The sequence below is a fragment of the Cydia splendana genome, chromosome Z (assembly GCF_910591565.1).
Source record: "Cydia splendana chromosome Z, ilCydSple1.2, whole genome shotgun sequence".
Classification (NCBI taxonomy): Eukaryota; Metazoa; Arthropoda; class Insecta; order Lepidoptera; family Tortricidae; genus Cydia; species Cydia splendana.
The window spans coordinates 17,534,773-17,561,035 of record NC_085987.1 but is presented as its reverse complement, the minus strand read 5'-3'; the positions used below and the strand labels follow the sequence as shown (position 1 = coordinate 17,561,035).

At 37.4% G+C, this 26,263-nt stretch overlaps 2 protein-coding genes and 1 non-coding gene across 3 annotated transcripts in view; 2 read left to right on the top strand and 1 right to left on the bottom strand.

The window, feature by feature from the left end:
* The window catches only part of LOC134804792 (myotubularin-related protein 9), a 312,849-nt gene extending 299,222 nt beyond the window's left edge, over nt 1-13,627 (bottom strand). The window contains exons 1-7 of the mRNA XM_063778032.1: nt 13,293-13,627; nt 8,960-9,213; nt 6,764-6,962; nt 3,692-3,848; nt 2,134-2,247; nt 1,415-1,536; nt 694-800 (exon numbers count right to left, since the gene is read on the bottom strand). Coding sequence (XP_063634102.1) covers nt 694-800; nt 1,415-1,536; nt 2,134-2,247; nt 3,692-3,848; nt 6,764-6,962; nt 8,960-9,213; nt 13,293-13,439 — 1,100 coding nt within the window. The 5' untranslated portion in view covers nt 13,440-13,627. The remainder of the gene's footprint in view (nt 1-693; nt 801-1,414; nt 1,537-2,133; nt 2,248-3,691; nt 3,849-6,763; nt 6,963-8,959; nt 9,214-13,292) is intronic.
* LOC134804822 (uncharacterized) overlaps nt 1-26,263 on the top strand; it is a 470,867-nt gene that overhangs the window by 223,481 nt on the left and 221,123 nt on the right. The window lies entirely within an intron of this gene.
* Trnaa-agc (transfer RNA alanine (anticodon AGC)) lies at nt 4,930-5,002 on the top strand. Its single transcript has one exon. It is a non-coding gene; the product is annotated as a tRNA-Ala (tRNA).

Sequence of the window (26,263 nt, the reverse complement as noted above, 5' to 3'; positions counted from 1 at the left end):
GAATAAAGGCACACTAAGGTCCAAAAAACATCACTTTATTATACTCTCGAAAAGATCTGACTAGGTAAATATAATTTTGGTAGGGTAGGTTTTTTATGATTTATGAGACAGTGGTCAGGCAGTCTGTCTACGTCTAGTGCTACGTCTTTCGCATTAACTGCCGAATCCGACACAAGACCAGATGATTCAACGGAGCCACGCCGTTTTGTCGCCAAAATAGTGTTTAGTTTTTTAAGTCTATGAAAATGCATATATATGTTAGTCTGTAAGGTATTTGTAATATGGGCCTTGTTGCCTGATTAAAGAGGTTGTTGTTGTTGATGTTAAATAAATAAATAAATTACGCGGCCGTACATTGTCATTGGCACTGCTAAGTCGGTGCAAATGCGCGAAGACGGACCATCAGTTAAATTTTACGTTTCGTTTCAGATAACAGTTTTCATAGAGCAATTTACAATTAGTACCTCTGTGAGCTGTTTACCTCGCTAACCACCATGGCATGGCCGTTCAAATTCATTTTTAAAATTGTTTCGACAAAAAATATCCATATATCAAACCTGCTCAATAATTTCACCAAAATCGGTTTAGAAATGCTTCGCTCACGCTTCACGCACGCTCGGTCAACATTGTGAACAATGATGAGGCGAGCGGCGTGGTGTTTATGTAATGACTAGTCCCTGGTAAAATACGTACCCGCGTATAGTCCTGCAGTCGGGATTAAGTATAATCTGCACTAGTGAGCACACGAGCAGCGTCGCGTCCTCGCCGCGCGTGCCGTGCACCAGCACGGGCTCTGCCTTCTGTAGACGCCATTACATTACATTACTACAAAGGGAATAGGGAAGAGCCGCCTAACGGGCGAGCAAGCTAGGCCGTTTGCTATGATAAGGCTGGTATTCAGGAGTCATTAACCTTTGTTTATTTTTACCTTCTTCTTCGACTATTTTAACCTGATTTTAATAGCTGTATTGATTAGAAACTTTGCATGTTTAATACAGGTCACAATATTTATAAACATTTGGTACCATCGAGCTGATCTAATAATGGAGTCGGAAGGATAGTAGAACTTTTCTGTGGGTACTAGTAGACCCATCGAGATCTGGCTGGTATGATTAGTTTTGACAAGTCCGATACTTTAGGGCCATAAAGTACAGTCGGCAATAAATAAGTGTTTATAAAAATGAAATTATAGTCAGAAACTTGTTATTGCCCGCAGGTAGGGCACAATAGTAAGGCTACCTTTCTACTGAGGCGGGGATGACCGAAGATGAGTGGAAACGTGCGAGATTCAACCTATAGCATTGATTGTAATACAGCGGGACGGAGAAGAGATCTAGATTACAACCAATGGTTAATTCCTGTAGGTCTCCTCTCACCTCCGCCTAAGTGTAAAGGCAGCCTAAGTGAATACAACCTGGTGTATGTGCTGCGCGATGATGCAGGCGGTGTGCAGCGCGTTGCGGACGCTCTCCGGCCAGCCGCACGACTCCAGCCGCGATATCCACTTGTCGCTCGATATCTCGCGGTCGTTGCAGGCTGCCAAACGATAAACAATCATTATTTACAGGTAAATACCATCCTTCAGAACACAATATAAAATAACACTTCATTTTATAGTGATGGTGACCTGGCCCGGCTTCGCACGGGTTAACAAATTATACACCTAAACCTTCCTCAAGAATCACTCTATTGATAGGTGAAAACCGCATGAAAATCCGTTCAGTAGTTTTTGAGTTTATCGCGAACAGGCAAAGACACAGACAGACACGGCGGAGGACTTTATTTTATAAGGTGTACAGTGATACAAAATATATCGGATACAAAAAAATGGAAATTATGAAAAATACAAGAGTGAAGAATAAATTGTATAGCACGCAATATTTCACCATCAAAATATCAATTTTCTCGTTTCCCATACTTCAAGGCATCGTAATCACGTACCGTTTAGTAAGGGCCGGTTTGTGCGTTGTGAACGATTGTCAAACTTTGACTGTCGTTTCTGAATTGTAATTTAATGCAACGGAAAAGACATTTGACCCTCAAAACAAACTGGATCGACTCATACCAAAAAAGACTTGTAATTTAGCCTCTCGATTTGTCTTTAGTTCAAAATAATATCTCCTTGGCTATCACCTTCAATAAGTTTGGCGTAACTATCCAGGAGCTGTTGTTGGTTGTCGACGTCGTCCATCGACCTGTTGTAGATCTTCCACTGGGAGTAGTTGGAGTTGCTCTCCGTGCCGCCGCCTGAACAGAAATTATCATTACAAACCTTAGAGCATTTGATAACCAGAGTCGCTTTTAAGAGCTTACCCCTCTGCCGAAAACCTTGCACAATTGTGCAAACTTTTGTATGGACTGACGTTTATCTGACATGGCTATTTGTACGTCACGTACAAATCATGTACAAACGGCCATACATTTGACGTGCCCCTCCCCCGCAAAAATCGGCAGACTGTTTTGTACAGAAAATGACAGCCATGGCGTTTCCAGTTACTAAATGCTCTAAGTTATAAACACATGTCATAGAAATTATCATTATAAACTGCGGATTGAACTGTCGCCTGCGGTATTTTCGGACCGTTACCACCTTTGAACATTCAAGAAAAGAGTGTAGTCCTATCTTAAATGCCGGCAACGCACTTACAACCCCTCTGAAGTTGCGGGTGTCCACGGGCGACGGGAATCGCTTAGCATCAGACGATCCATCTGCTCATTTGCCTCCTATATCATGAAAAACAATGTCAACAGTTCTCTACAACGACTTGACAACCTTTGCTTGAGGGTGGTATTCCACCTGTCCAATTTCTTCTCTGTGTGGTATTCCGCCCTTAGATAAATCCCTTGCGAACATGGAACTAATATGAACTAATCTAATTGTCGTACTAAGTTTCATTTGACTCGACGAACATATAATTGCCGGTATCAAATAGTTATTTAAAAAAATTGTACTTTTTATTTATTATTTTAAGCAATTAAATGATAAGTTAATAACTGATTCTAACATGATATAACGGCAACAAACATCCGAATAAAAAATATTTCGTTCAAATATAAACTTCATGCATGAGGCTAATTCCTCGCCAAGCGCATGCTGGCCTCGTGCAGTTTTAATTGCATAGGTGCAGTGATTTAAGCAGACCATCTAGTTGGGGGTGGGCCCTGAGGTCTGGTGCCTTCAACTTTGCTCATCATAATAACTCTCTCCAGGCTGTCCGGGGAGCGACGTGAGAGATGTCCAAAGTATATGAGTATTAAAATTCAAATCATCATCATCATCATTTCAGCCTATATACGTCCCACTGCTGGGCACAGGCCTCCTCTCATACGCGAGAGGGCTTGGGCTATAGTCCCCACGCTAGCCCAATGCGGATTGGGGACTTCACATACACCTTTGAATTTCTTCGCAGATGTATGCAGGTTTCCTCACGATGTTTTCCTTCACCGAAAAGCTAGTGGTAAATATCAAATGATATTTCGTACATAAGTTCCGAAAAACTCATTGGTACGAGCCAGGATTTGAACCCGCGACCTCCGGATTGAAAGTCGGACGTCATATCCACTCGGCTACCACCGCTCATTCAAATATACATTTATAAACATCATAATATCCAATGAATGAATCTTTGCCGCTATTTTAGTACTTGTACCCCTAATACTATTGGCTATACTCCGTTATGTGATTTGTGACCTTTACTCTGCTGCTGTGAAATGGCACTGTTGCTCCTCAGATCGTATATGATGCCCTTCATGCCGGGGCCCACGACTGTGTTGAGGATGGCCTCGTCGGGCCGGCAGCGCCGGTGCTTCGGCCCGTACAGCGGCTGCCCTGCCCGCAGCAACACCGCCTGAAAAATATACGAGCCATACTTATTAGCCTCCTCACTTCCAGAAGCTGAGGGCCACTTGCGCCGTCCAGGGTTAGCCACTAACTCGGGGTTAACTGGTTAAGCCCGGAGTTAACTCTGAGTTAGTGGCTCACCCTTGATGGTGCAAGTGGCCCTAAATGAAATTAAATGAAAGCGTTTATTTCGAGTAACTATATTAAGGGTTTATTTATAATATAACTCAATAAAAATTCCAAAACAAATTTACAGTAGGTGCAGGGGGGCCATTTCGACTGCAGGGAAATTTAAACTAAATCGAAATAACCTCCATGTTTTACATTATTAACTACAGTGCCATATATAAGGTGCTACTTTATTAGTTGCAGATATTTATACAGCTGATAGTACTCGGTTCCTGGAGTATATTTAAGTATGAAACATTATAGCTTTTACGGTGTTTTTTTGGAGAAAACTGGAAACAAATTTTCTACATAAAACACCCTGTTAATGTGATTATTAAATGTAAACTTATTGAACAGATTCTAGTACCTCTTTTACCTCACCTAACTGTCTAGCCACTTCATCCTATAACCTTTTGCAGTTTTCCCGCCGAAACATAATGAAATTTAATTTTTTGTTCGGTAAATTAAAACAAAAAAAATCTCAATTTCTATTTAAAGTTAATTGTTTTAAAGTAAAGTATCATCTGTTAAAATATCTGCAACTAATAAAGTTGCACCTTATATGTCCAGATAGCGAAAAAGATGTGTTGTGTGTGACTCTAGTTAATAATGTAAAACATGAAAGATATTTCGATTAATTGAAATTTCCCCTCAGTAGAAATTGTCCCTCTGCACCTTACAGTATAATATAGTAGGTATAATAATAATAATGAACACCCGGGTGAAGGGGGAGGCCTATGTTCAGCAGTGGACGTCTTATGGCTGAGATGATGATGATGATGATGAATAATGTACACAGAGTCTGGACTGATAAGTTTAAACAAGGTAATCCGATATATCTGGGGAGACCCTTAAGGTAGATGTCGCTGGGGTCCCCTCGACCCGTAATATGGTGGAAAGATTTGCTGGCTATGGATGAGGTCTTGGTGGCTCAGATGGCAGAGCGCTGGAGTAGCGATCCAGAGGCCGTGAGTTCAAGTCTCACCCAAGACAGTAATTATTCCACTTTTATATTTATTCTAAGCTTAGTAGCATCGTTAGCAGACGTTTCTGCTTGTTAAAAATTAAAATTTGAAAAATTATATTGGCCAGGCTGGTGGTAGTGTGTTGTAGTGCTTAAGGTGGTTCTGTTAGGTTAGTACGTCTAAATGTTTATACGTATAATAGAATAATTATAAGTTGGCTTTAACATAGGAACAGATGGCAACTTGTCCAGTTCATTTCGCATTGCAAGCTTTGATGGGCTGGCCCATTACTATAATTTCGATACAAAATAAAATATTACTCGTAATTCACAGGGCATAGCTTTTTATGTGCCAAGTTTTATTACAATCAGTTCAGCAGATTACTTGTGTAATGCAGGGATGTTTGCGGATGCAGATTTTTTGACATGCGGATATTTAAAGCCTCACATCCGCGGATGCGGATGTCAAGATTTGGTACTTAGAAAACGTCAAATATACAGTAACTTGGCCGCCTTTTCGGGATCTAGACGATTTCGTTATATATAATGACGAAATTACCTAGCACTTACGTCGCCGCTAAGACGTTCCTTTTACCGACTTGGTCGACATCCGCATCTGCATGAGCTCCGCATCGATTTTATGCGGATGCGGATGCAGATGCGGATGTTGAAAAGAATGCGGATGTTCCGCGGATGCGGATGCGAATATTCGCAACATCCCTGCTGTAATGTGTAATAGTCAGAATTACGTTCGCATTTATATCATCAGTGTAAGTAATATTCGTGTAATAAATGTATGCACTTAAAATAAATATAAAACACCCAAATCTGGGCGGGATTGTTAGTGACTCATACTCATAATCTCGATCGTATTATCTCAATGTCTGCCAGATAATGAAATAATCGCCAGCTCTCATGGTACATATAATAGGCATATATGTATAGTATAATATAGATACACATTGCAATGCAACATCCTAATCGCATTAAAAAATATAATGATAAAATATAGTGCGGTGAACATTCACTTCAGCTTTTTCCTTAGTACTAAATATGTTTTTGGGCTGTCAGTGGGCCTACTGCCTACCTGAAATTATGAAATAAATAGGCCTTATTGCTGTGTAGCATAGTACATACACAAAATTCATACAAGGCATAAATTATACACAAACGCAATGTGAACTTTGAATAGAAATAATAAATGAACACATGTAGTCAAAATTAAACGTTCATGAGACATATTTTAATTTATTATGTCGCCAATAGCGGCAAATAATTCACGTGATTGCAACCGTTGTTATCTAAATCATTTAAATGAATATAGCTTTCAATTCAACTACTGCAAAGCACCTTCTAAAATGACATACCAATATAGTGTGATGTTATATATTAAACAATTTCTCTCACATTATAGAAATGTAACATTAAACTTTGGTCATTTGGAAGAGAGATGCAAAAGAATTGCTTATTATTTTTGCTGCTCCAGCAGATAGGGGTTTACTTAGGCCAAAGAGAAATAAGTAATAAGTAAGTAAGCTTAGAGTGCCTAATCCACACATGGTTAAAAATCCACTTATAATATGTTTTAAACAAACTTTGTGCAAACTTATGTACTTATAATACTTAAAAGCGTATTAAGATAAGAGTGTGAAGTTATTCGTAATAAGGTTTACATTACCTCTCACACAACTTATTATTTTATATGTAAGGATAGCCAATGTAGCCATGTATAGAGTGAAATGCTTAGGCTAATATTAATAGTTGTTACAAAAACTTAAATTTCAACTAACCCCATTGTTGTGCCTATAGGAGAGTACAGGAAATCGGCCTCCTTGTCTGAACGATGCAGCCAGGAGTAACATATCATCATCTACACTCTTGGGGACCACCACTGCCTTTGGGTATGCCGGGCACACAGTGTAGTTTTGGTTGACTCGAGATATCCTCCACTCCTCTGTTGCTAACACTTTTGTGAATTCACCCTCTATACTGGAAAAAATATATAATAAATATAAATACCTACTAATAATATTCTAAAAGAAAATATTAACCTTTTCTGTTAAAAACGAGTACCTAAATCAACTTGCCACATTTGATGCCACTCTAATAAAACTGAATTTAAGGTAACCAGCAACCATGCATTTTTTAAATAGTTATATGCCCTTTCCCCGATGGAAAATCTACTAAGAATGTAGTAGGTATAACCAATATTTTCAATACAAAATATCCTATTGTCCCCAATCCGATGTACACACACGTGCACATTACTTTAGCTTCTGGATTTCAGCTCAGACATCCTCCTTAATGCAATAAATTGTTATGATTATTTCAAAAAACCGGCCAAGTGCGAGTTTGACTCGCGCACGAAGGGTTCCAACCTTTACGCAAAAAACGGCAAAAAAATCACGCTTGTTGTATGGGGGCCCCACTTATACAGGGTGGAAAGGCACGACGATCCTTCCCGGAAGTATTAGGTCGTTTAAGTGATACAGAGACTATTGGTAATGGTAAGAATCGTTAATTGAGTAAAAAATAAAAATTGCAAAAATACTACTTTTTAACTGTGGTGATAACCCTATAGCATGTGCACATGACGGCTAGATTAAGGATCTCCGTCGGGAAAGCTCGGGACTTTACACTTTTTTCCGATCGTTGACAGTATCGCAATGATGTATGAATGATGCATAAATGTCAAATAAATCAAATGCATGGAAAAATATTACAAACAATTTTATTACTTTCTTAGATAATTACTTTTTTCCAATATTTAATACTATCTTCTTTTCACATACGGTGTTCAAATGTACCTCCGTGTATTACAACGCCGCCGCAGCCCGTACCCGAGTATGTCGATGCACATGCGATATAGTGTATGCTCTTCGTCATTTATCCTCCGCAGAAAGCACCAATTAGCCTTTGTCTCATTTCGTCCGCAGTTTCACATTCCGTTTGGTTTGGTACACCATATCTTTTACACAGCCCCACAAATTTAAATAGCCACGAGCATCTAACATTTTTATTTGAAGAATATGACATTCAATAAGTATAGTTCAATGAAAATTTAATTTCAAACATCAGACGTCTTGTCTATTTCCTACCACGCAAGAAGGTTTGTTAGTTAGGTATTTAAGAAGTATTTATTCTTGATTTATTCTTAGTATTTAATTTTTGCAAGTTCATTTGGTGCAACTAACACAACCTACTTGTTATTTTTAATTATATTAGATAGTTTCCAATTATTCGAAAATAATTTTGTGAAACGTGTTAAGAAACTAAAACCTTTTTATCAGTCAAGGAAACCAGAGATATTTATAAGACGATTGCGTACTTTTGAGTGGTTGTCAATGTCACCATTTGAACTGTCGTTGTAAACAATGTTGTGGTTAGTATTATTAATATTAAGGAATAACATAACTATTTCATTCAAGTATTGAACAAGTGGAACCACTAAGAAAGCGAAAATCCTGCAATGATTCTTACCGTGCTGTAAGCAGACCTAAAAATGGTTAGATGGCAACAAATTAGCATAATTTCCTGTCGAATACTGATTGTTTACAAGTAAGTTCATTGACCCTGTCACCTGTTAGGGTTAGAACAAAGTAGTTTTTTGCGTGGATGTTTAAAAGGTCATAATTTAGAAACGGTTGCCCATATTAACATAGTTTCTATGGAGAAAATATAGAGCTTAGGCTAAACTATCTCCCATTTCCGGAAAGGATCGTCGTGCCTTTCCACCCTGTATACTAATTTTAGTCTGTTTTTAGTATTTGTTGATATAGCGGCAACAGAAAATCATCTGTGAAAGTTTCAACTGCCTAGCTATCACGGTTCATGAGATACAGCCTGGTGACAGACAGACGGACAGCGGAGTCTTAGTAATAGGGTCCCGTTTTTATTTTTACCCTTTGGGTACGGAACCCTAAAAAAAACGATTTTTGTAGCAGACAGTACCTATACTGATGATGATTGTTAATAAAACAGCTTACCTATATAATGTATGCCCATTTTCCATAATTGGGTGCATATGTCTATAAAAAAATGGATAGAAAAGGCTGGGATCTTGTAGTCCAGAGAGGTTTTCCAGGGTTTGGGCCAGCATATTCAACTCCGCGCTGGAGCTGATGTCGAGCTGGAATATCCGCAGGTCTTTGCACTTCAAGAACAAGGAACCACCCTGCATGATGCCATTGATTGGCTTGTTTTCTTTCTTTTCAATGCTATCTATGTTTCTATGAAGAAGCTGGAAAACCAATAAAATCCAGTCCAGTAACAGTTGATATTGAAATTTTATTTAAAATGGCTCAGCAGAGTAAGCATGAAGAGGTAACAGACAGGCAGACAGAGTTGCTTTCATGTTTATAATGTTAGTAGGGATTGCCCTCCTTTAAAGGTAGTGTTGAAATTATAAGACACAATAAGCACTAATATGAATATACATATACATATATTAGTTCTATGGGGAGCTTCATCCTTTCTAGGTGCTTTTTGGGTGTCCCTTGAATTATGCTATATCAGGAATCTTAGCACTAGTAAATACCATAATTAAATGATTTTTTTAAAACGAGTGATTTATTATTATTATTAATTTACACAACATACACAACATATTCCACATTATCATACAGAGCTGGTTCCTACACTAGGGCTTGCCTGTGTCGTAGGTAACCAATACATGAGAAAAAAATTACACATAATGCGCGAAAATATAAATTAGCCTAAAAGGTTACATAAACGATAGAACAGAATAAAAGTAAAAATTGAAGCTAAAAATAAGAATACAAAAATACAATTAATAAAACACTTATTTAACAATCTAACACTAATTATAATACAAGGAAAGCGAAGGGAATGCCCATGCAGGGTATATGTAAATGTGTGTATGCGTGTGTGTGTTGGTGTATATATATATATATACACCAACACACACACGTATATATATATGTGTGTGTGTGTGTGTGTGTGTGTGTGTGTGTGTGTGTGTGTGTGTGTGTGTGTGTGTGTGTGTAAGAATTATGTGTTTTTATTGAGTTACACTCAGTAAGCTCTCAATATCCTCGTAATAAAGGGTTTTGAGCCTGACTTGCAATTTAACTTTTGCTTCTCTACCCGAATATTCTTGCAGGGAAATTTTCTTACAGATTTGGTTGTATATGAAGGGGTGTAGAAAGGGGCCGAAACGTTTTGTGTATGCTGTTTGAGTAGCGGGCACAGGAATTATGAAGATACGTTTTTGTGAAAGGCTTACATAGTTAGGTGAGTTCAATACCCCAGAGTGCACCTTCGACACGATATGCAGAACAAAGAGTCCACGAACACTGAGTACGTCCATGTTCTTATATACTAGAACAGTTGGATACCGTGAATGTTCTCTAAGGATGACCTTTAGAACTGCCCGTTGTGCTCTCTCCAGCAGGAGCATATGTGATTTTGCTGCCCCTCCCCACACGGTTATACAATAAGTTATGAGTGTTATGACTGACTGACAAATAGATATGTAAACCATTCTAAGTAACCGTTTGTCCGCGGAGTTGCGCAGATTCTTAAATATATATATAAGTTTGCGAACTCGATTTGCCATTACTTGGATATGTTTCTTAAAGTCGAGGTTTTCGTCGATCAAAACAAAAGATGCTATAAAAATTATCCTTATCAGACACTGAAAATGTGGGTTATTCTTGTATAATATAACTTCATTATGTATAATGTAACTCTAGGTCCATGGGATCCCAGCGCGCACAAGTTATTTGTAGAAATAGCTAAGCGTCGACATAACTGGTGACCGAAGAGCTGGCGGCTTCTTCGCACAACATATCAGCATTGCCATACAATGAGGAAATGTCGCTGGCATCCTTGGTACAATGCCTCAAGGGCCTATTTTAGATTTAAGCTAGATATTAATTTAGTTAGTAGTACCACTGTATATAGAGTTATAGTGATAGCGGTACACCCTGAAATTCGGGAATTAGCTGCAAATGGTGTTAAAGGTATGAAAATCGGCACGATTAATCTTTAGGCCATTTGAATCAATTTGACCCGTAGCACCAAAAAATAAAAACAAACGGAAAGGAGTTATGACGTCCTCTTTTTTTTGTATGGAAAAAAACAAACTTTTGTTCAGAAACCTATCGTGTGTGGTATTAAATGAAAGGGCATTTAGAGCCGGTTTTAAAAATATATCACATTATTATATTTCCGTCACTTGCATTCAATTAAAATAAAAATAATTTTCAAAACATACCAAGTTCGGGCTCCTCCAGATACGAAACCGTTGAATTATTTTTTGTAAAATATACCTCAAGTAATACCCAATATCCTCATATCTAACCCCAAGAAATTAATTTTAAAAATATTTAGTCTTAGTATTTTTTTAAATTATTTATTATTACAAATGGTGATCTATCAATCTATCAATGAAACGGCCTCCTAGCCTAGTCGATAGTGACCCTGCCTATGAAGCAGGAGGTCCCAGGTTCGAATCCTGGTAAGGGCATTTATTTGTGTGTTCATCATCATCATCACACAAATAAATGCCCTTACCAGGGCTTGTATATATGTGTATACGGGCATTTATTTGTGTGTTCATCATCATCATCACACAAATAAATGCCTTTACCAGGGCTTGTATATATGTGTATATGGGCATTTACAAACAAATACAAAATACAAAATTCTTTATTTCATAAAAAACAGTACATATAATTTGAGGGATGGTGTCTCCCGGTAAGCAATATATGCCTGTGTTGGGAGGCACCGCTCTTCCGTTATTATTATTGTAATCTAACTAATACTAAGCTACACTATTTACAAGTCATAAAACATTTACTACCTATACTATTTACAATTAATAATTATATACTAATTACAAGCAATACATTAATCATAAATTTATAACTATTATTAAGTAACACAAAGACAACAATAAAAATATATGATTAGAAAAAGAACTCAAGCCTGCACGCGTGTGTGTGTGTGTGTGTGTGTGTGTGTGTGTGTGTGTGTGTGTGTGTGTGTGTGTGTGTGTGTGTGTGTGTGTGTGTGTGTGTGTGTGTGTGTGTGTGTGTGTGTGTGTGATGGTACTCATCGTAAAAGGCTCTCTGTTTCCTCATATGTTTTAGTTTTGAGCCATTTGGTTACAGTAGACTTACATTCATGGGATTGTTTAGGGTAAATGTTTAGGATTTTATTTATTTTATTATATATGAAAGCGGATTTTGTATTAAATTGTGAGTTCGCAAAGGTTGTTCTAGTATGAGAAGATTTCGCTACATTAATTAAAGTTCGTTTTGTGTTATAGTTAGGATTGTAGGTAAGGGTCTTGTGTTTTCTTAATATGATCTGTAGAATATAGAGTTTCCTGACTGATAAGAGGTCGCTAATCTGGTATAGTTGTTCTGTCGAGAATCTAAATTTTTTGAAGTACATGACCTTTATTTGTGTGTTCATCATCATCATCACACAAATAAATGCCCTTACCAGGATTTGAACCTGCGACCTCCTGCTTCATAGGCAGGGTCACTATCGACTAGGCTAGCAGGCCGTTTCATTGATAGATTGATAGATCACAATTTGTAATAATAAAAATTTTAAAACAAATACTAAAACTAAATATATTCGAAATTAATTTCTTGGGGTTAGATATGAGGATATTGGGTATTACTAAAGGTATATTTTATATAAAATAATTCAATGGTTTCGTACCTGGAGGAGCCCAAACTTGGTATGTATTGAAAATTATTTTAATTTTAATTGAATGCAAGTGACGGAAATATAATAATGTGATATATTTTTAGAACCGGCTCCAAATGCCCTTTCATTTAATACCACACACAATAGGTTTCTGAACAATTTTTTTTTATTTTCCATACAAAAAAAAGATGATGTCATAACTCCTTTCTGTTTGTTTTTTTTTTGGTGCTACAGATCAAATTGATTCAAATGGCCTAAAGATTAATCGTGCCGATTTTCATACCTTTAACACCATTTGCAACTGATTTTGGTCAACCGCTACTACTATTACACCAAGAAAAGTCTGTAAAGATTTTGATAGCACACGCAATGCAAGTGTTATTATACACGTCAAATTACTATGAAATTATTACGTATAAATAACAATTACACTGCGTTTGCTATCAAAATCGTTGCAGACTTTTCTTGTTCTAAATATATCTTTTATGTAAATAAATCCATAAAAAAAAATTAAATATGGTCAATAAAATAATGGCCGCTACTGTAGTACCTAAACAGTAATAGAAGAGTTTTTATTGCACCTTAGCAGCATATTGTAGTGCTGTAATCTGCACTTACACGATATCAACTTACCCATAGTTCGCGAACGCCTTCTTTTCGTGAACTCAAAATGAGGTGATGTCCAGTAATACACACCGTTCCATCAACGTTATCCTGGTGGGGATATTTTAAAATAACACCATCCAGTTTATTTATTGATATAAGCTCTATAAATTCCATTTTTCTATAACAATAACTTGTTGATCTTGCTTTGTTGAACTCGTTAACGATCGGCACTTTGTGACGTGACGGCAATACGTAATATTATGGAACCGCTAAAAGTGATTAAAACTAATTATGATATAAAACTTGATTAAAATTGGTATTTGTTTCCTTTTAACTACAATTAAAAAAATGAATAATCGATTCTCTTAAAAGTTAAAATTCCATTTTGACGTTTTGACACAGAATAATTAATAGTACTACCGTACAGAAAGGAAACTTCCTACAAAAACGAAGTTTGACAGCGGTTCAGGGTCGAATCATGCTGTCCCTTTCTAATATATGGCACTATCCCTTTCGGCTATTTAGGGTTGTCAAAAATCAAGTGATTATCTTATCTGTGGTCGTGCACGCAAAAGGAAGTCAAGTGGTGCCAACCCTAATAATTGCTCGGAGCAATGATGAGCCGAGCGGAGCCGAGTTTGACCGAAGTCAGGAGTTTCGCACCCCTGGTTTTGACGTGATTTTGACAAAGGATTTTTTTTATTCGTACTTCTGGACAGGCTAAGACCAAAGGCCATACTGCCTCGTCTTCGGTTGACAGGTAGAATCGAACATCGAAGTTTTATTCGATTGGGTAAGCCGTGGGGAAGTGGGTATTCTACGTTGAAAAATCACCACAACCTGTCAACTGACCATTTATCAAGAGAGTGGAACACTCGGATCCAAACCAAAGAATACTTACAACAGAAGTTAGACCAAGATAACTCTGCAACGATTTTGACAGCACAGGTTGTGCAAGCTTGTGTTATTTATACATCATAATTTTATAGAAGCATGACGTTTAAAATAACACTAGCACTACGTGTGCTATAAAAATAGTTGCAGACATCTCTTGGTCTTATAATATAACGTCATTAACGTCGTCTAGTACCCACAACCCAAAGCCTTGTTGAGCTTACTACACGCTTACTACAGTGGGGTGGGACCAAGTGGGACTAGGTCGATCTGTGTAAAATTAAGGCTACAAATATAATGACCACCAAAAAATACTTTAGTACCCTAAATAAAAAATTTCATGCTTACCAAAAAAAATTACTGAACACCAAAAAAATAAGGCCTAAAAATACAAAAGTACCACCATTTTAATTACGACTGCACTTCAAATTATATTCAAATATATTGAATGATCACCAAATCTTGAAGACCAAATTAATGCGATATTTTCACCTAAATAAACCACCATGATTACCAAATGTATACATATTACCAAATAAAGTAAACTGATGCCAAAATTACTAGCCCCTCCCGCTCAACCCCCCGTAGCTCGCACCGCATATTAGGGGCTATTCATAAATTACGTCATTTCAAATTAGGGGGGGGGGGGGGGGGTCTGGACATCGGATGACGGTAGCATGAAGTAGGAGGAAATGGGGTCATTTGAAGCATGATTTTTGGATGATTATAGGGGGGGGGGGGGGGTCAAAAATCGTCAAAAATCGATGACGTAATTTATGGACAGCCCCATACCTACCTAACCTAATCTACTTTTCTAGTAGCATTTCGTTATGCTACTAGAAAAGCAAGTTAAACTGCTATCAGTTAAGTGGGTTAGGTTAGGTTAGCACTGCGACCCTTACAGAAACGAAATGGTACTAGAAAAGTAGATTAGGTTAAGTTTCAACTGCTACCCATACAGATACGAAACGCTACTAGAAAAGTGGGTTAGGTTAGGTTTGAACTGCGACCTTTACAGAAAAGAAATGCTACTAGAAAAGTGGGTTAGGTTAGGTTTGAACTGCGACCCATACAGAAACGAAATGCTACTAGAAAAGTGGGTTAGGTTAGGTTTGAACTGCGACCCTTGCAGAAAAGAAATGCTACTAGAAAAGTGGGTTAGGTTAGGTTTGAACTGCGACCCTTACAGAAACAAAATGCTTCTAGAAAAGTGGGTTAGGTATTGGTTTGATAGTGGGTACAAGTGGAGTGGTTCAGCACTAAAAAGCGAATGAAGAGGGTCGACCTGGGTAGGCCGGCGGAACCGTTACAAAAAAAATTCACAGATTTCGTGCCTCACACGACTATCGAGCACATTGGAAATGAATCTACGGAATTCGAAAAAATATTGTCGCTGAGCGACGAGAAAGTCTGGATAAGGAAAAAGTTACAAAATAAAACTACAACGTTGAATGATAATTATTTTATTCTTAGACTAACACAAGTATCCTGGACATAACGCATGTGAACAAACAAATTGCAAAATTTCCACACGCGTATCCAAGTTTGAATAATTGTCGCCGTGGCGCATAAGTATAGGTACATATTTCATTTTTCGATTAATAAGCAGGATCAATTAATGTTCAAAGTACAAGAAAATTATTACACGGCAAATCCGTAGTCAACTCGAGAAGTGGTGATCGGCAGCGGCCCATTTGCTGCAAGATATGAAATTTTCTTGACAGCTGTTTGACGCGACGAGAGATGACCATAACAGCGTTTGCCTCTGCCTCTGCCTCTGCCTCTGCCTCTGCCTCTGCCTCTGCCTCTGCCTCTGCCTCTGCCTCTGCCTCTGCCTCTGCCTCTACCTCTGCCTATATCTCTATTTCTATTTCCACCACCACAAGAATGCATAGATTGTCGAAAAAGTGTTATTCTGCCGTCATAATCCCGATAATTCACAACAAACACCGATAACGAACTCTGCGAAACATGAAGTCATAAATGTCCTGTGAAAAATGTCGTTCTGACTTTTTGACTATTTTAAGGTTAGGCTACAGGGCAAACCCTTAACCCGATCGTCTTTGTTTTAGGCTCAAATTGTAGCTGACTAAATTGTCCAGAGCCGTTTTTCTCAAATTTTTGATATCATTCTTCGTTTCCAAATTATCGAGCACCAAAATCAAAAATTCGGAAAAAATTGAATTTTATTTTCACTATTTCGACCATAACTTTTTTCGTTTTTGATTTTCTCGAATAATTATTTTTGCACCTTACAGCTCTCGTGATTATGCGTCTTTTGAGCCTATTTTTTAATATCATATCTTCACAACTTTCCGAGATATAAGGGGATCGCACTTTTTCGTGAAATCGGACCGTATACTGGAGCGAACGAAAAGACATTTCCAATGTCAAAAAAGGGGATGCCAGTATTGGCTACCTTTTTTCCCCTAAACAAGTGATGAGTGGTTACACTTTCGCGTAACTACAATGTGTTCTATAATCCTAAATTACTAATATCGAGGACGAAACACGAGTATAATTGTCATACATGATCTTATTGTGTATGTATACTATGTAACTTAGACTTTTCTTCATTTTCTTGGTCTAACTCTATAATAGATAAATCCCTACCCTACTGTTTTCACTCGTTGATGTAATCGGCGTAATCGCTGTTTGCCTCTCTTTTTATCAAATACGGTTGTCAGAAAGAGAGGCAAAACGCGATAGGGCATTTCTCAGGAGGGCCATTTTAACGTGTCCGGGGCAATAAATGATTGAATTTACTGTTCAATAAATCTGAATTAATTTAGGCATGATCTTCAGCCTATATTCTGTCCGGGACACTACCAAATTATTTATTTATTATTTATATAATACCAGAAAAAAAAATTCAAATGCCAAAAATGATGTTCGGTGGGAGTGTCCCGCACCCAGATTTTATGAAACAAAAAATTATTACTCAAGATGGGGCATTAGATCGGAGTTATTATGGTTATTCACGCATAAGGTATTCGTTAACTTATCATATTCTTTATATCACAATAATGTGTTTGCTCAACTCATTGCATAAAACCAAATTTACGATGTGTCCCGGGCTAGTGCCTGATTTCGGTGTAATTTGCAAAACATGTCGGTACTCCTTCAAAGTTGTAAACCAGGAACTCAGTGTCTCAAACATAGTATGCTTTAGTTGTGCCTTAACCATTGAATAAAGTAGAGGTACAGTCACAGTATATTAAAGTGATTTTTTAAAGGTTTCCCAGTCCTTCGGTGGGTTTGGTTCTATGTTTTTTTGAGATCGGTGGTGCAATTTACTCCGAAAGTTTTAGTGCATTTATCGTTATGCAAGTGATTAAGAAATCCTCAAAAGTACGTAAATCCATCATTATTACATCTCCTCTGTACCACTCATACTATTTCTGTAATTGCTGAAAAGCGATTAATTTTGACATCGCTGGTGTTGATTTCCTTGGTTTCGGTGGATTTTTTGACCACCGATATCAAAAAAGTGATCACTGAATTCAAATCCTGCTTTGCAAACTAGTTTGTTGTACTAATTCATCACACCTAAAAAGTGCAAGATACGTTGTATAAACGTAAAATTATGTTTGTAAGTAAATTAAGCCATAATAGGTACAAAAAATCACTAGTTTACTATGAGTAGTTTTTTAAACCAGACGTGTGTTGAAACTTGTAGACCCAATGTTTCTTTCTCTGTCTTGATATTCTCTTCAAACCAATGAAGTAATATTATGTTAATTGTCCTCTGTATCACCTGAGGCCCTACACCTCGATAGCTTTTACACGTGTCAGCCATGTTAAATGAATGCAGTCAATTGGATCCCACTTCTTTTAAAATAACTTGTATTTGTAAGTACTATGCAAGGTGCACCCAAGGGACAGGATGTTCAGAACAAGGGATTAAAAATAAAGTGGCCGTCAAATGTCGAGATCGCTTCAAAGGCACTGAGCGTACCTTACTGATCAATATTTCTAAAGGATAGCCATAGACACAAATTGAACATAGCAAATGTTTTAACACTCCTCAGTGTCTTATGTCTTTATGTGTAAATATAGGAGTTACAATTTAGCTCATGTGTTTGAGGGTGCTGGAGATCATAATTAATAGGTAAATCTTCAAGCATTAGTCGACCACTTCAAATAGTTTTAAATTGATGGAGTTCACGCTTTAAAACTCTGTTATTCAAAAATACTTGTTTTCCGTATTGCATCATATTGCTTTATAAGTGCATTAAATATTTTACAAGCATTGAACACCACTCAAAAATTTCTTGTGTATCGGGTGTAGCTAACATAATTAAGTTTCTTTTTGATGCGTGTGCGGTCGGATTGTGTGAAACAAACATCTTCTCCTTCATGGCACTAATGTGCGAATTTGTGGTCGACATGTCTAAAACTCGTTTCAGGACCATGCATCGCCCTATTATATGAGGACAGTCAAATAGTATGGGATATCTTCTAGACATGTTGTTTTACAAGCCGTAACAAGGTTATTTTAAAATCTTGGGTCTATATCTATTAAATTTATGTAAGCTTTCGAGATCAGTACCCTTGTTACATCGCTTATAATCAAATAAGAATGAAAAATATGATTAAAATGTAATATAATTGAGATATAAAATTTAAATGTGATTTTTGTGTATGCATTATTGAATTCGGTGACGCCAATTGATTTCAGTGCTGCACATGATTTCGGTGTTTTTTAAATCTCAAATATCTTAAAAACTATAAGGTTCTAATGGAGGCCTCCAGTACCAATATTTTTAGATTAATTAATTAATTAATTATTAGATTTTAGGAAATAAAGTCGCATATCAAATAAGTTAAAAAAAAAATTTGGCACCGAAGTCAGGCACCGAAGGTCATCTCTGAGAATCGCCCGATAAATTGTTACTACAAGCCTTTTATAAAATGTAACGAAACCCCGTGGCAAATATTACGCTTTGCCTCCTTCCAAAATTTTAGTAGCCAATATCAATTATTATTATTCTCTATCTAGTACAGTACATACATACGAGTAAATTCATATTCGAATATGTATTTAAGGAAATTTAGACATTTTACGCCCACCGCGAATTTAGAAATTTTCGAATAGTTAGGTACCTAGCAAAGTATGTTAGTGTGCAGTTGCAGATGTAGTCTCCACTTTTTCACAAAACATATGGCTACAGTATTACCTACCATACCTACTCACATACTACAGAAGATACTTCTACATTTCCTACCTATAGCATTTAGGATCCATGTCACGAGTTATCATTAAAATAAAGTCGAATTCGCTCCGAACCTACTGACTCTGACTGATGGTTAAAGTCGTCATTCGTCATCGCGTTGTGGTTGTGCTCGCCAAGGAGTGGGGGGGGGGGGGGGCAGGGGCAGCGCCCGCACAGCGTAATGATGCGGTTGTTCTGATGGAGACGCTTTATTCGTTTTTCCCATAGTTGCAGTAAAAATATAGGTACCTACTTACAATAGGTACCTACTAAGTACCACCACTTTCACTCCATTTGTTAATAAATTGTGTGACATTATTTCTCACGAACATTTTATAATGATTACTTACCGCATCATATAGCATGCGGAGTTAATAGGAGCTAGTTCATTTGGTTCAAAAGGTAAAAGAAGACGAATAAGGTACTTATTTAATAAATACTCGTACACCGCCTTACTAAAACTACGGCAAACTTCGCAGAAATAAAATCTGGCACAGTAAAAATCGCAAGATTACAGGTTTCAAACACCGACCGATATTTAGTAGGTAAGTATTTAATCTTCGAGAAACTAGAAGAGCCGCTCAAGAGCAAGACCTTTCATCTTTGTTTACGCTTTACACTTAGGTACGCTTAGGGTCAGGTCAGAGGATGCGCCGGTGTTTTAATACCGACTCGAACCTACTTGCCGCTATTTAATTTCCCCTATTTTACTTAAGTACTAAATATATGTATGTACCTAACATTTTGATATTTACCAATTTAAGTAGATATTAGGTACTAGAAACAGCTATGTAGGATTGTAGGTACTTACCACTCACCTCTTATGGTTAAAAATGAAAGGAATTTCAATTCACAGGGAATACTTGTAGATGTAGTTGTAGATCAACGGAGTTCAAAGTTCGCAGGCAAAGCACCGTCTGTCTAAATTGTACGTAGATACCTAACATAGCTGCGTATTGTAAATTTGTAATTTCTATTGGAGCACAAGCTGCACAGGTGAGACAAACGTTGACCGGAATACGCACTTGAATTGGTTATCCTGAACTTTCGATTTACCTGACCTCGGTAAGTTGTGTAAATCACACCCCTGAACTGAACGTCATTGAGCCACGAGCAATGCTTTCTCCACGAGAAGGCAGCACGATCAAGGCGTAAGGAACTATTTTGTGCACGACTGTCTGCCCCAATTACTGGTGTTATGATTGGTACAAGTACCATCACAGTGTAAAGTAAGGCCTGTTCACTTCCTAAGAAAGTTATGTCCCCTTATAATTGCGCATGTGTGCGTCTGAAGCTCCTATGTGTGCTTTGGACTCCTAGAAAAAGTTGCCAGTAATCAAAATAAAAACATTTTTCTACAGCAACATTGCTCCCTACTAAGATTTAAATTTTCACGAATTTTTTACATTATTAATCATAAAACGGGACTTAAAACACTTAAAACTTAACTACACGCGATTAAGTTTTATAATGAATATTTGCTTCCAACTGTCTTTATCAATGTTCATAAAATATATAGAGGGTAGGTACGTCTACCCACCATAATAAAAATATATATTTGTCAATGACTCTATCCAACTGCTGTGGTTAAAGTTCATAACGAAAATTTTATTTATTAAATCTTTAAATAATAAATACAAGGTAGGGCTACTACCACTTAAGACTCTGTAAGTCGGTACCTACATGGATTACAGCAATGCACATAGAAAATGTGCTAAATGCGGAGCAACGGCTGTTGAAGATACATATTTGAGTGAAATTCACAGCTTTAGTGGGTTCAGAAGGAACCGCGTCATAACGCATCTGGAAAGCGTATAAATTAACCGTGAAGAAATGTATGAATACAAGTTGGAAATATTTGTATTATACTGAAAACTTTGTGAATGCGCTTTATTAATGTCTATTTTTTTTTAATTTGTCAGGGTTTAATTTTCAGTGTATATTTCTATATGTAAAACATTTTTTTAATAAATAGAATAATACCATAATAGAAATTACAAGTCATGGAGAACCAGGAGAGAGGCCTTTGCCCAGCAGTGGGACACACAAATAGGCTAAGAAAAAAAATTAGTAATAATACAATGTTATAAACATAAATATGCCGTTAATTTAAATCAATTGATAATACCACAAACAAGGGGTAATATTTGCATCTTTCATATATTTCGTGATATGAAGATAACAAATATGTTTATGAACAGAATCACTACCTACCAATACCCGCCAGGCTAAACCGGTTGTCAACTTTAGTTCCATTGGTACACAACGACGGCGCCACTAGTATAAACGGTTGGGGACATTTTTTTGTATGGAGTTACCGTTCTTCTCCTAGTGAGTATTATATTATTTGGTGTAAAGCTTAGGTAGAAGAGACGCAACTGTGACGGACGTATCTATATGCTGCCAGCCTGTCTACATATATATATGTCGCAGTCGGATCGTATAATCCGCCGTATTACATTACGGCTAGCCGTTTTCAAAAACAGGGGCGTTTTGAAATGCGGCGGTTTAACGATTAGCCGGATTGAATGCGGCTGAATGAGAATCCGCTGGAATGTATTCGGCGCCATACGTTCTTCAACACGGCTAGCCGTAATGTAATACAGCGAGTCATTAGCCGCCGCTTTGACAGTTTTTAGTTCCCATTTTTAACACCCGTGGCGCTGCCTGACAAACGCTGGGGTGTCCATCAAATCTGGAGTTCGTCGGACTGTTTCTTTTCAAAAAACATTTCTTTCGCAACTTAACTAGACGGAGCCCCGCTTCGCGGGGCTCCTATTTTTGAGCGGTTTGCCCTTCGGGCATCTGAAGCTACCTAACGAACCTAACCTACCTACCTATTGATTTAGTGAGACGTCCGTGAAAACATTACACTTTGGGGAAAAAAGCGTAGGTAGGTAAGTAGGTTAGGTTCGTTAGGTAGCTTCAGATGCCCGAAGGGCAAACCGCCCAGAAATAGGAGCCCCGCTTGCGGGGCTCCGTCTATTTAAGTTGCGAAGGAAATGTTTTGGAAAATAAACACATGTAGTGCGGTGGGACCATGGTAAAAATAAATTAAATTGCAAACATTGTCAAACTCCGGTTACGTAGGCGACCGAAAGAACTGGTCACTCTACAATCTAAAATAGTAGTACGATGCGGCTAAACGTTGGCCGCCTTATTGAAGAACGTATCGCAATGACAATCCGGCTAATCGTCGAACCGCCGCATTTCAAAACGCCCCTGTTTTTGATAACGGCTAGCCGTAATGTAATACGGCGGATTATACGATCTGACTACGACATATACATACCTAGATCCCACATGGAAATCGGGCCGAGAACCTTTAATAGGTACTATGATAATACAGCACCGCGTAAATTCTTAATATCTAGAAGGGAAAAAAGAAAAGCAGTCATCTGATATAATTTATTGGCCCTTACATTGGCCAATATTGGCATATTTACGAGTTTATCAATTCAAAACAATGTGGGTCGTTTATAAATCGATATTTTCTACTACCTACATTCAGCATTTCTGCGCTCGGCGCTTTATTTACTTTATATTAGCCGGCTTTAGCTAAATCTGAAATAGAGCAAAACTTACTTATCAGTTTAGTGTCAAATTAATTTAGAGAGATACGCTTGACAACGCCAGAGACAATCATTACATATGTATTATATGTATTAACGGTACATTATGTATTAAATACCTACATTATTGCTGAGGATCGGAAAGAAAAGGAATAGCTCAACAAGGTAGTTTTAAAATTCGCCATAGTACGAGTTAAAATAAAAGGAAGTTCTCAATTTGACCCGCATGTTTGTATGTACATATGTATATTGTATGTATGCATGCTTGTCCGCGATTATCTCGCGTTTGGCAGAACCGATTTTGATGCGGTTTTCAGAAAAGTGTTTGTTAAATTCTGGAGAAGGTTTTCGGGCCCGACATCGAGTCCAATCGCAAGTGTGGATCTAATTGGTCTTTATTTATCCTCCTGCCGCCCAAAGACCTATTAAAAGGTCTCCGACTGAGTAGTGGTTCCGGCCCAAGCCTAATTACACTTTTAACTTATACGCGCTCAGTGACCTTTTAAAAGGTCTACAACTTTAACCTGTCATAAAAATTCAAATTTATCGCGTATTGAATTCAGATCAGTTCTGAATGAATACATCATATTTGACGTTTTCAATAGATGTCCATCTGTGTAACATGATATGTAAGTTTTGAAGTAATATCCAAAACAATGACGAGAGGTCGAGGACGTCGTAATTTAATCGATGATTTCTTGGCTATCTCGGCAGATTCCTTGTGTATTTTTGTTGTAAATGATATCTAATATGTTCGTCTTTGTTTTACCACATTTATTTTTTACTTTTAATCAATATTCATGTAAATACAACAATTAACATTTGCAAGACCTATAGGAAGGCATGTGGGTCGTAATATATTTAAGGTTTTTTATAGGTCTACGGGCTTTAACCGCTATATTGGGTTGATTTGCATTGGATATGCTGTTCGTTTAACGATTAAAATTTGAATTTAATAAAGTATTTAATGTTTAATGTCTTTTTGAAAAGCTTTATAGTTAGTTTTGGCAAAAATATTTAAAAATCCATAAATTAAAATAAGATGGTAGTCACTAGTAGCTATAGGATTTTAATAGGTCTGCGGGCGGTTACCCTATTTTTATGAAAAAAATCGATATGCTCGAGTTTAGTGCCTATTAGTTAGGTAATTCCCAGTTTATTAGTTTGCCACTGCTTGTGTAGAATTGAATATTCACTGTATTTTTATAATCTAATAGTCAAAGTAAGATAATATGCTGCTTGTGGCTAATATTATTGTTAGCATGTGGCAAAGGTACGTAATTTTTTTTTGTAATAATATTTTACATGAAATGCGTTATTTAATTCTGATATATTTAAAATATGTTACAGAAGCGGGGTAAATCAACGTAATGGTACATTAATTATTTGAATAAATTCTGAAATACACAATCTAAGTAAAACAACTTTGTTGAGGTAGCGGCCCAGAGTCCTATAAAAAAGACATCGAATTTCGGTGTTTCTTTGGTTTCTTATGATGCTAAAAAAAATCTCACACCCATAATACAATGCTATGACAATGTAATCATACGTCGAAGTCTTGGGCCGGACCATGTGAACCTAAAAAAAGGCCTCTGGGCTTGTACCCCATCTTTGAGGAAAAAATTCTGGGCGGCAGGAGGTTATAACTTGCCAACTTGCAAACTGCCAGTTTCATTTTTTTTCGTCCGTTCAACTGCGCTCGTTTGATGCAAGGGAGGTAATTTATGAAAAACGTATTCTAAGTTTTCAAATCTACCGAAACTTGAAATTATCATTTTGTATCATCAAACAACCCGCCGAGTCAATCGAGCATACCTTTAAACGAGCAATTCTTGTTTCTTAATTTAATTCTTATTTCGGCGAAATCAGAAATGGCTCTAACGATTTCAATGAAATTTCGATCTAGCTAGGTCTTATATATCTCTGGGAAAACGCGCTCTTCTGAGTTTTTATATGTTTTCCGAGCAAAGCGCGGTCTCCCAGATATTAGAAGGTAATTTAAAGAACGACGCAATCGCACAGGGCGCGACCACCGGCGTAGCTTCTCGTTTTGCACTCATCAGATTTCGCGAACATCCGAAAATACGATACAGCGTTTTCGAAATCAACTCCGGTTACAAACTCCTGCAGGAAAAGTATTAATTGTGCTAAAATAAATATTATGTACTTAATTTTATCAAGAAATTGATAACAAATTCCGTAAAAACTTTGTATGTGCTATGGAGTTTATATTGAGCTGCCATATATGTACATTAATAACTAGACCTTAATATAGGTAAAGACTGAACTTCTGATCTGATCTGAACGAACCTAGGAGCACTTACACTGCTGACGTATCGTACTTACAAAACAAAATCACGTTTGGAGGTAGGTACCTAAGTCTGCGACGATTTTAATACCGATCACACGCAGTGCAAATGTTATTTATACGTCATAAATGTCATAGAAGTTTGACGTAATAAGACTTGCACTGCGTATGCTATCAAAATCGTTGCAGACTTATCTTGGTCTGACTCTAATATATTATTTTACCTGATTTATAGGCGATATCCATCAAAGGGATGATCGCGTGACAACATAAAGCTGTCAGGCGAGCTCAAGAAATTTGAGCCCATCACTCGCGTCCATTCGATTCGTATTAACGTTCAAATAATGTAACAAAATAAAGAAAGGGGTCATTGCCCCACTCCAAGGAAGACGCAAACACAGTACAACCACGCCAGTTCACCGCACAAAAGAAATAGTTAATATTAGAGCTCGCTGCTACACGAGAGCACGAGAGCCATTAGTACGTTACGAAGCAGCTCAAAGCTTCGAAGTCATTCCAAGCTCTTACTACTTATTTGTCAGAGGCAAAAAGTGCCTTGTCCACAATAATTACGGGACCGGCTTTCGAGAGCGCTTATAATTCGTCATTTTCTGGTCGGCCGCGTCGTTTCTGAACGCATCCATAATTTGGCTTTCTCCCTAGTGGTCATGTCATGACGAACCAAAGTGCGGGAAAATCTTAGTTGCCTTTATTAAATTTTATTAAGGACGAAAATAATGAAAAGGTTCCCATTCGTTGCAGAAACAATTCCAGTACATATTTTGCTCTAACAATCTAGGATTCAGCACTAAAATGACCTGATTCGATTTAGTTTTAAAGACTGTGACGGACTGTGATCACTAATCAAGGTATCGGTGGTAGAACAAATCGGGCGGTATTTAGGAGTGAACCAAGGAAAAAGAGTTCACTGACCGCTATCCCAGCCTGATTTTTGTGGGCCGGCGAAATCGGTCCGATTACATAATATGAACACCTATACCTACATAC